The sequence below is a fragment of the Mastomys coucha genome, unplaced genomic scaffold (assembly GCF_008632895.1).
Source record: "Mastomys coucha isolate ucsf_1 unplaced genomic scaffold, UCSF_Mcou_1 pScaffold3, whole genome shotgun sequence".
Taxonomy (NCBI): domain Eukaryota; kingdom Metazoa; phylum Chordata; class Mammalia; order Rodentia; family Muridae; genus Mastomys; species Mastomys coucha.
The window spans coordinates 7,291,434-7,302,576 of NW_022196909.1; the positions used below are offsets into that span (position 1 = coordinate 7,291,434).

Below are 11,143 nucleotides of genomic sequence, written 5' to 3' on the forward strand. Positions count from 1 at the left end.
GAAGCTCCACTCTCACTCCATCTACACACACCACCCATAGACCTGCTGAACCTCCACTCTCACTCCATCTACACACACCACCCATAGACCTGCTGCAGCTCCACTCTGACTCCATCTATAGAAGGAACAGAACAGACTGTTGTCGGGAACCTCTACTTGTCACCTCCATGCTCTGTCCTGACAGACAGACATGATGAGGCATAGAGAAATGATGACCATGATGGTGACTTACTTGTTCCAGACACTGTGCAGAGTGTATTGGCTTCCCTCAGGCCACCGTCATCTGCAGCAGGTCTGGGGTAACACTGTGTAGTAACAGCCACACAGACTCTCAGTTGTTTGTTCAACATGACAACCCAGAAAGTGGCGTAATTTGAACATAGTTCTGTTTAGCTAAGAGTTTACTCCTGTTTCACATCCACCAAGTCATGAAGGCTCATAGGGTCAGGGAGCAAGAAGAGACTACCATGTTCACCCATGCTCTGAAGCAGTGGTTTTCAACCTGTGGGATGCAACCCCTTTGGATGATGGCCGCATATCATATATTTACAATATGATTCATAACAGTAGCAAAATTATAGTTATGAAGTGGTAACAAAATACTTGTATGATTGGGGTTATGACCACAACAGGATAGAACAGTATTAAGGGGTCACAGCATTAGGAAGGTTGGGAGCCACTCCTCTGGAGGATACACCTAAAGTCTCTCGGGCACTGGAACTGCTTCCACGTCCCCTCTCTACCCAAGTCAGGGCAGAGATTGTGGAAGAAAGCCAAGGGGTACAGTTTACAGTTACAACCTCTTCTCCACCCCTCACCCCGTTCTCCCAGGACAGTTTTCAGTAAAGAGAGTAGCAGGAAGAATGCGTCTGTGTGTCGAATTAGACTACGTTGGTGACAAGAATGGCTACTTCCCCTAACAAGTCACCAGACACTCCACGAGTGGCATGGATACAGAGATTTTGTTTTTTAAAGATTAAATATAAAGCCAGCAAGACCGTTCTGTGGGTAAAGGGGCTTGCCGCCAAGCCTGATGACCCAAGTTCTTTCCCTGGAACCCACATGGTGGAAGGAGCGAGTTGACTACTTCAAATTGTCCTCTGACCTCCACATGTGTATCAAAAGTGGTCTGTTGTACTTACAGATTTCTAACTCCATCTGAGCACCGGGCACACAGTGGCTGGCTCCTCCCATCCTGTGTATGTTGACTTTGCCCCAGCTGAACAAACCTAAGGATTACAAAGGACGAGTATAAGCTACTGACGGAAGGACCTGTGTGAGTCCAGTGGCTCACACCAGGTGGTGTACGAGCACAACCATGGAGATACGAGTGAGGTCACTTCTACATTTCCATTAGCAACACAGAATACAGGAAGCATGGGGTTGGTTGGGGGCTTGCAATGACAGAGTAACACGGGGAGGATTAGGCCAGAGACCAGCCCTGAGGCAGGGAAGCTGTGAAGAGTCCACAGCATTGACTTAGCTTCTCAGGACCTAACAATCCTCCCCATTCTCTCACTCCCCAGCCTCACTCCCAAGTGCACTCTAATTTTTCTAGGAAAACTGCTGTCCATCAAACAGAGGAAGCCAGCTGATGAGCCACTGCTGTGTCACCCCACCCCAGAGAAGACTGTGTGGCACCAACCCAAGCATTAACTCAGAGCCAAAGAGGACAGCCACACTCCTGCCTGCAGGGAGGCTGGTACCATGCACACCCAGTTTACCCCTCAGAGATGCAATCTGTTCCTCTGTTCCCATGGGAGGTGACAGAGCAGCCTCAAGGAGCTGATTGCCTTCCTGTTTGTCTCCCACTTAAAATATTTTCCTCTGATGACTATGAATAGCCTTACCATTTATTTTTCATAAGCTTTTCTGAGGTCAAGTGTTTCAGGAGCAACAATTGAGAGATTCTTATGGTGCTTCTGACAAACTTTCTAGGCTTGCTTTAGTCTAAGAAAAGTGACCAATTGTGTCCAGGGTAGGGATGGAGAGATTATATAACACTAGCTATACACACTTAACATTTCTCAGATGAGGTGTGCCATCACTATCACAATAAAAAACATTGTGGGGGTGGGGAGAGAAGACTCGTGGTTAGGGCACTGCCTGGGTTCCAGAGGACCCAGGGCACATTCCCAGCACCCACATGGCATGATTAAAACATGAAGTTATAACCTCCCATAACTTCAGTCCCGGGGGATCCCAGTACCTTTTTCTGTTCCTGGCGGGAAAGAAGAAGGGAGACACACACACATACACACAGGGAAAGCATACATGTAAGAGTCAAACACACACGCATGCATGTAGGGAAAGCATACATGTAAAAGTCAAATTTAATTAATAAAGCAAAAACACTGTGGCCTCTGTATGAGGCTTCATGGAATAAAAAGCTTTCAAGTCTGGTCAGATAGCAAACTAAAGTCACTGAAAAAGAGGAGAATGAAGATGGAGAGCAGGGCTCAGAGGTCAGAGGTCAGAGGTCAGAACAAACCATGAAACTGAGGAATCCTGATGGCTACAGCCCCGTGCAAGAAAAAACAGGCAGGAGAAATAGAGGCAGGACAGGCTGCATGAGAGGGCCGGTGGTGAGCTCCCTCCAAGGGCTCTGCAATCCAGAGCTAGCTGTGTCCTCTCCTTCCCAGTGTTCTGTGGCCCTGAGTCAGCTTGGTGTGCAAGTCATCACCATGTGTATAAACCCCAGTGGGCAACAATTTATTGGGTGCACTCACCTGAGGGTGGGAAGGCTATGTGGTAGCTTAGGGTACAATTAGATGGGATCTTTTCTGGCTCTCTTGATCAAAGGAGACACCAAGATAGCTCTAACACCTAGCGGTCTAAGAGTGGGGCCAGGCAGTCCCTAAGTATGACTGGGTCACCCTGGCCTAGCTACACCATACTAACTAACTTCTGTAGTTTGGATAGAATGTCTCCCATAAGAGGTTCATGCATGAAAGTCTGTTCTTAGAACAGGGCCTCTGGTAAGTAAGTGGTGAAACCTTAAGATATGGGGCCCAGTCAGAGGTTTTAGGTCACTGGGGGCATGACCTCAGATGGAGTTGGGGACCCTGGATTTCTCTCACATGTTTGTGTCCCAGTCATGAGATGAACAATTTTGCTTCAGTATGGACTTCCCACCCTGATGTTCTGCACTGCCACTGGCCCCAAAGCAACAGGATTAACTGACCACAGACTGCAATCTCCAAATCTGTGTCACAAAAACCTTTCTTCCTTATAAGCTGATTGTCTCAAGGATCATTGTTAGAGCAGCAGACAGCTGACTAGTAGACAGGAAGGGGCCACTCATCACACAGAGGGAAGAAATGGCCAGTGCCCCCAACCCCACCTCCCGTTCACTATAAGCATCAACAGCTGCGAGGAGCTAGAGAAAGAAGAAGCACATATTGTCTAAATCACAAGATTCCCAGGAAGCATGGGGTATGTATTCTGGAGCAGTCACTGAAAGCTCTGTACCTTTAGACTTTACAAAGACTGGTAATCTCTTTTTAAATCAACTGCAGAGGTGTTTAGAGAACAAACAAAACACCACAAGCCGTCTATGAACAAAGTGTCATAAGAATGCGACACTCATTCCAGCGTGGATGTCTCCCCGTATCCATCCCTTCTATGCACACTGGCTGCCGGCCTTCTCAGGCTGGTGTTTCCCAGGGATGCCGAGGCTGATAAAACCAGTATCGCACTACCGAAAGGAGACAAAAGAAGTAGACCTTATAGTCTGAGCCAGTAAGACTTCAGTGGAAGCCGTGTCTGAGGCCAACAACAACAGCAGCAGCAACAACAACAACAGCAACAACAACAACAGCAACAACAACAGCAACAACAACAATAACAACAAAAGACTTCTCTTTTTGTTTCGCCAAGCCACTACCTCAGTCCTTGCCACACAGACTCATACTCAGCTAGTGATCCCCGCCGGCTGTTCTTCCAGACCACACTGCTTACAGGTGCACTGCATCACAGTTTAGTTACAGAGTTCAAAAGAGTGGGCAAGTTAGGAACTGTGCTCACGTGCCCAGGAGTGAGCACATGTGGCTCCACTCTGAATGTCCGACTTGGCTCTTGATCAGTGACGCAGGTTTATAATGTGCCAAGCTATGAAGGCTGATTTTATAGTCAGGGTACGGCATGCATTTTATGTTTCATGCACGGTAGTAGTTTGAGATGGAAACTGGCATCCTTCAGGTCAGTGCATACTGAAAGGAAAGGCCCTCTTAAAAAGAAGCTGAGTGCCGGGCAGTGGTGGTGCAAGCCTTTAATCCCAGCCCTTGGGAGGCAGAGGCAGGCGGATTTCTGAGTTCGAGGTCAGCCTGGTCTACAGAGTGAGTTCCAGGACAGCCAGGGCTACACAGAGAAACCCTGTCTCGAAAAACCAAAACAAAAAAAAAGCTGAGCATTTATATAACTTATACAAGTGAGATGTAAATGACCTAAGTGGAGCTGTGTCTCTGTGGGATACACAGTCGTCTGCAGGTTGTACTGGGCTCAAGGGGTGCTTATGGTGGTCCTGCCAAGTTCTTTACGTTTCCAGGGAAAACAGTCCCTTAGAGGTTCTAAGAACTCTGACTCTTTGCACTGCACACCTAATTTGGCACCATTTCAGAAAATGCCTTTTGATGGTGTGCTCCTTTCAGTGAAGTCTGGCTTATCTGCACATCTTGACCTGGCGCCCTGCCTCTGCCACCCTTAACCCCAGCAGATGTAAAGTGGATGCAAGGTCTTTACCTGTCCATGTTCAGGATTCGTTTCTGAGAAGGCTGATCTTGAGAGCTGGGGAACACAGCTGTACTTCTGTATCTAGTTTCAGCACGGCCATGGGCAGCGCAGATATAGAAGTGCCCCCTGATCCCTCCCACTGAGGCAGCGAATGAAGCACTCGATCCTCTCCCCAGGACAAACCAGTGCTTCACATTTGGACACTTAAAGGCACCTGTGCTCCAAACAGAACCTGTTGTCTTCTACATCACTGTTTTGACTTTCTGGTCAATTTTCTGTCATCTTTGTTACATCAACTCCAGTTGACATAGCTGGAGTTAACTGAGAAAAAGGAACTTCAGGTAAGGGACTGCCTCCAGCAGTCTGGTCAGGGGCACGTCAGTGGGGCACTGTCTTCAGTGCTAATGGGAGTGGAAGGCCCAGCTTTGTGACTGGTGCTATTGGGCAGGTGAGCCTGGGCTACGTAAGGGAGCTGAGCAAGCCACTAAGACGAACTTCTCCATGGGTCCTGCTTGAGTTCCGACCCTGACTTCCCCCATGGATGGGCTGTGTGTGACCTGCAACCAAATAACCCATCTCCTCCTCAACTTGGTTTTGCTCAGTATTTATCACAGGGACAGAGAAGGTACAGTGGATGTCACAATAATCCCATGATTCATTGTTATCTCTCCTCTCTATGCTTCAGTCTCTCACCTGGCATAAATGAAGTGATCCTCCTCTGACAGGCTACTGGAGAGGCTAACTCCATACACTTCCTTCATGGGCTGGACCGCACTCTAGAGTTTTAAAAACAAGAACTGCTTAGGACTGTCAGATATTCTCCAGGTTAATATCCCCAGAGATGAAGAAAATGAGTCTAAGAATTTTTCAACAAAAACAATAATATTTTTTTTCATATTGCTCATTAAACTTCAGTTAATAGCATTCAAAAAATCAGTTTGTTAGGATCAATGGCTCATCTCTATAATCCTGGGACTTGAAAAGCTGAGGCAGGAGGACTGCAGTGAATTTGAGGTTCATCTGGATTACATAGTTGAGTTCTAATAGACCATGGTGTGTGTGGCTTGAGACCCTACCTTCAAACAAAACAATAAAAAGTACACCCCCCAAAAACAAATACAAACCCCAACAAAACTATGATTCTAGTTTCTTACTAAAATGGCTTAGTGTAAGGCCTTTTTTTAATGTGCAAAATAAACAGGGCTGCTGTATATAATGTAGGAGTTGGCGATTTGTTGTTTATTTTTTCTGTCAAAGGCCAGACAGTGAACAGTCTAAGCATGCTGGGTTCTACAGCTTCTGCTGCTGCTACTCAACACTGGCATGGGGTGTGAGCCACCATACGCAACATGAATGGGCAGGGCTGGTTTCCAAAATAACTTTATCTTCACAAACACTGAGTGGGCTAGATTTAGCCCGTGTCACCCCACTGGCTCCTCAGTTAGCAGGATGACTTCTTACCACACTGTGACTTTTAGCTATTTCTAGAAAGCAACTGTTTCTGTCCACTTGTTTTCCTTACTATATGAGTAAATTGATTTGGACAGGACTCATTTCCACCAGGGCTATCCAAAGACTGTGGGGGAGCCTCGTCCAAACCCTGCATGCCAAGTGTCCAATGGGGGGAATAACAGACACCGAGTGGAGGGATGCTCAGGGAAGGACAGGACTCTCTTAAAGCTTCTGAAGTTGTAAGTCTACCACTACAAAGAGGAACAAAGGCCAAAGCATTCCTGAGGTCTACTCAGAGTGTAGCTGTCCTATGCTGCACCTGGGGCACTGCACTAAAGCAGCGTGAATCGGGTAACATGACATTTTCTTGCTCTCGGCCTTTTAAGCAAAAGCAGAATTTTAAAGATCATTTCCAGAGCCTCAGGCTAGATCACACATGTTTCCCTGCCCCCGCACCTCAGTCACTTTGGCACTGTCTCCTGTGTCAGTCATCTTCACAGGAGTGGATCGCTGAGAGAAGGAGCCCTCATCTTCCCGGTCGGTGCCGGAGTCATCCTCAGAGCTGCTGGAGACGGCCTCCTCACTGGGGGGTGGCGGGGCGCTGGCTGCTGTCTTCCGCTGCAGGACAGCTTCCTCTCTGTTGCTTTTGTTCCTTTGAGGAGATGGATATGAATGTAAAGCATCTTCAAGATGAACCTTTAACCATCACTGTGGATGGCTGTGTCCCGAGCCAAAATCCAAGTGAAGCATGAGGATATGCAAGAAGCTAGGGTCTAGGGTCAAGTCACATTTAAGTGGAAAGCCCAGTATTTATCTGCACATAACAAAATTGCCACAATTAAAAATAAACCGGGCTAGAGAGATGGTTCAGCAGTTAAGCAGTCCTGAGTTCAAACCCCAGCAACCATATGGTGGCTCACAACTATCTGTAATGGGATCTGATGCTGTCTTATGGTGTGTCTGAAGACAGTGACAATCCACATACATGAAATAAATAAATAAATCTTTAAAAAAAGATAAGCCAAGCATGGCTGGGGAGGGGGCAGAAGCTTTCTCGCCAAGGGCTCTGTAGCATCGTCTGGTAACTGAAATCAGGATTGTCCACATTTCTAATTCAGAAGGAGGACTATGCTTGAGATTTTACAGCTTGTGATGTGGGAGCTGGGGCTGGAACTCAGAGCCTTCAAGGACTGTACTGACTGAGCCCCCATGTCCTGCACTTACTGTTAAAATAGGTCACTATATGTTACTAAAAACACAGCAATTCATGGAAAATCTCAGGAAAGAAAAAAATGCAATTTATCTCACCAGAGTTAGATATTGTAAAAAAACAAAAGACCATCCTGACCTTCTCCATCTAAAACTTAAGCTGACAGTGTTTCTGAGCTGAGCCCATCCAGCTGTCCAGATGTTTACCTGTCCCAGGATCACCTTGGGCTCAAACTCCTCAACACTTTCTTTCTTTTAAACTCTTAGCATCTGGTCAGGGCTTAATGTGAAACTCCTGAAAGGTCGTGGGTTTAAGGCACAGAAACGGTGCATCTAGAAAATATTTGTATATGACCCCGTGTATAAATTACATGCAGCTAAAATCCAACTGGGTTTATAATCCTAAATACAAGTAGGATACTGTATCTACAGTCTTACCATGACTTCTGCTCCAAATTGAGGAGCAATGTGACCACTGTAACAGACAGGTCATGGGGCAAATAAGAGTCTCTGACCAGAATGCGACACACTTCACTCCAGTCTCTCAGTGGGAAGATGCAGACATGGGAGGGGAGTCCCTTCATGTTATTAGATACAGAACTGTCTCTCCTGCACACAGTGTTAGAGCCATGCACGGAAACCTATCAAGTTCTCAGAGTACACTTGCTTTTACATTCAGATTCCAACTAAAAGCACTACAGTGCATAAAATAAGCACAGACTTTAGTTATTTTATGTTGAGAAACAAAGAAAGCTGGGTTATTTATAGAACATCTACTCCGGGATTGGCAAGATGGCTTAGCGGTTAAGAGCACTGACTGCTCTTCCAAAGGTTATGAGTTCAAATCCCAGTGGCTCACAACCATCTGTAATGAGATCTGATGCCCTCTTCTGGGTTGTCTGAAGATAGCTACAGTGTACTTAGATATAATAATAAATAAATCTAAAAAGAAAAAAAAAAGAACATCTACTCCTCATCTTTATACCACATGCTATGTTCACAATTTAATAAGATAGACCATGTTGCAGAGATTACTATCAGTTCTGTTTCCAACAGTGAGCATTTCAATGACCCGGTGCTATAAGTAAGCTACCAAAACAGATGCAACAAACAGACTTTAATGATGCGACTTGACATTGTTAGATCTGGATGGAAATAGTACTGCAAGCACTACTATTTTATAGGAATCTTTAAATTTCCATTCTATATGCAAATCTTACCCCAGGACAGATTTTCCAGTTTCATCTGGTTTTCGCACAGTAAATGGACTTGGATCGATGCCAACAGTTTTAGGCATAAAATCACTAGAAAAAGATGAAAAAGTTAAAACACTCTATAACTCACTGTCTATGTAGATGATTCCAGCTCACTGTTTCCTGCTAACCTTGCCTCTGAGGCTATACATATTCTAACACAAGTACTCATGATCACTTCAGCTGATGGGGCTCCCAAAAAGCTCATAAACTAATAGCTCCCAAAAAGCTCATAAACTAATAGCTCTGGGTGACGCCCATGTGACTGTGGTGACTTCTCTCATCACTGCAGGAGCTGAGGAGTAAAGCTGTGTGTGCTGGAAAGTGATGACACCCCAGGCAGGCCTTGGATGTAAACCATCTGGCTAGATGTGACGATTAGTTCTCAGGTAAACAAAGCAGTGGCCAGACAGTAAGCTGCTCAGGCCTGCGCAGCACGATTAACTCAGACCACTGAAGGAGGTAGACTTAATGATCAAAGAACAGGGGCATGAATTAAAAGAGAAACATCTACCTCATTAAACCAGGGCTCATTCACATACCGCTCTGGGGATGCTTCACACAGAAGCTGACCTAATGTCCACTTATTGAGTGAGCTAAGCCCCGAGTCCCTTGCACAGCATTAAGGTCTACCTTCCTGTCACTGCAAAAGCCAGGCACATCACGGCGGGCCAACAAGGCAGCAGTTCTGTGAGCTCTGCTGAGACTCCTGGCTTTTGGTGAGGGTATTTCTCCAACACCGTGCCCAGGTGCTACTCCCCCAGCCCCTGGCAAGAAATAAGCTTGGGTTTGACTTTAAAATGTCTATCAAGTTTATCTTATTATTTTTCTGCTTTGTTTTCCGGAGACAAGGCCTTACTGCATAGACAAAGCTGGCCTCGAGCTTACTCCACATCTCAGAGTGGCACAATGTCCTTGCCTCTGCCTCCAAAATGCTGAGTAGACAGACCTTTACCACCACACCAAATGTCCATTTGATAGTCTGAAAATGTCTTGGCAATGAAATTGCATTTTACTTTGTTTCTAAACATATAAGGAGGAGGAGCAAGAGGAGAGGAAATGAAGATGAAGATGAAGATGAAGGAGAAGGAGGAGGAGAAGGAGAAGGAGGAGAAGGAGGAAGAGAAGGAGGAGGAGGAGGAGAAAGAGGAGAAGAAGGAGTAGAAGAGGGAGGAGAAGGAGGAGGAGAAGGAAGAGGAAGAGGAGGAGGAGAAGGAGGAGGAGGAGGAGTAGAAGAGGGAGAAGGAGGAGGAGAAGGAGGAGGAGAAGGAGGAGGAGGGAGAGGGGAGGGAGGAGGAGGAGGAGAAAGAGGAGGAAGAGAAGGAGGAGAGAAGGAGGAAGAGAAGGAATCGTCAGATTCTGAGAGTGTGAGTTTGCTTACTCACTAAAAAGTCTGTGTAGCCACACTCTTGCGATTGTTACAAGCACTCCTGGGCACATGTCTGTAAGGGGCAGTGGAAGCCTGACTCACCCAGTTCGAATGCTCCAGGAGAGGATCAGCAGGCCTGAACGTGGGCTCTGTCTTTAGTTTTGCTCTCACTGTAAATGAGTGTCCTTTAAGCCATCTATTCTGGGCTACGTTTTCATATTTGTGTGTCTTTTCTGTTGGCCATCTTGCTGTTTAAAATGGTCCCTGAGCACAAGGCTGTGGCTATATAGTGTTTCTAACAATAAGGAGCCTATGATGAGCCTTGTGGAGAAAATATGCATTTGATAAGCTTGCGTTTCACTAACTTAGCTAGTGGCACAATGCTGGGAGGAAGGGAGGGACAGGACGGGAGGGAAGAGAGTGAAGAGGAAGGAAGGGAAGGGAAGGAGAGGGGAGCAGAGGGGAGGAAAGGAGGGGAAGGGAGGGAAAGCTGGAGGAGAGTGAAAAATACTGAGTTGACTACAAATGGCAAATCACGGCTAGCAGGGGAAAGATCTCAACTTATCAAATAAGAACAATTAACCCAGTTGGTAATGAGGACTGTGAGTGACGGGCTCCCCATCACAGGAGGCGTTCTGACTTGAGGACCCATCTCTGGGCAGCTTGCACAACAGACATACCTCTACGTACTAGAGGAATGTGAGTTTCCCGGTGCTTACAGTTCTGAGGTAGCCACGACATACCGTGCTGAACTTGTCATGGCCAAGCAAAAGGTGTCATCAAAGCTGCTCAGTTCGTACGGCCGGAAGAACTCGCTGTGAATATCAATCTCTTCTTCCCATCTGTGGAATTTCTTCACCATCAGCTTCTTTAAGTTCGCTGCGCAGATAACTGGGAAAGATGACTTCCTGTTACTAAATCACCAGAGTGTCTGCAGCACACGTGTGTGCAATGTCATCAGCGCTCACAGATGGCCTGCCACAGCTTGTGCTGTGCCTGCAGCACACGTGTGTGCAATGTCATCAGCGCTCACAGATGGCCTGCCACAGCCTGTGCTGTGCCTGCAGCACACGTGTGTGCAATGCCATCAGTGCTCACAGATGGCCTGCCACAGCCTGTGCTGTGACTG

At 46.5% G+C, this 11,143-nt stretch overlaps 1 protein-coding gene across 1 annotated transcript in view; it reads right to left on the bottom strand.

The window, feature by feature from the left end:
• The window catches only part of Fig4 (FIG4 phosphoinositide 5-phosphatase), a 92,908-nt gene that overhangs the window by 24,669 nt on the left and 57,096 nt on the right, over positions 1-11,143 (bottom strand). The window contains exons 16-20 of the mRNA XM_031348426.1: positions 10,758-10,905; positions 8,613-8,696; positions 6,640-6,835; positions 5,425-5,507; positions 1,143-1,229 (exon numbers count right to left, since the gene is read on the bottom strand). Of these exons, the coding sequence (XP_031204286.1) occupies positions 1,143-1,229; positions 5,425-5,507; positions 6,640-6,835; positions 8,613-8,696; positions 10,758-10,905 (598 nt within the window). The remainder of the gene's footprint in view (positions 1-1,142; positions 1,230-5,424; positions 5,508-6,639; positions 6,836-8,612; positions 8,697-10,757; positions 10,906-11,143) is intronic.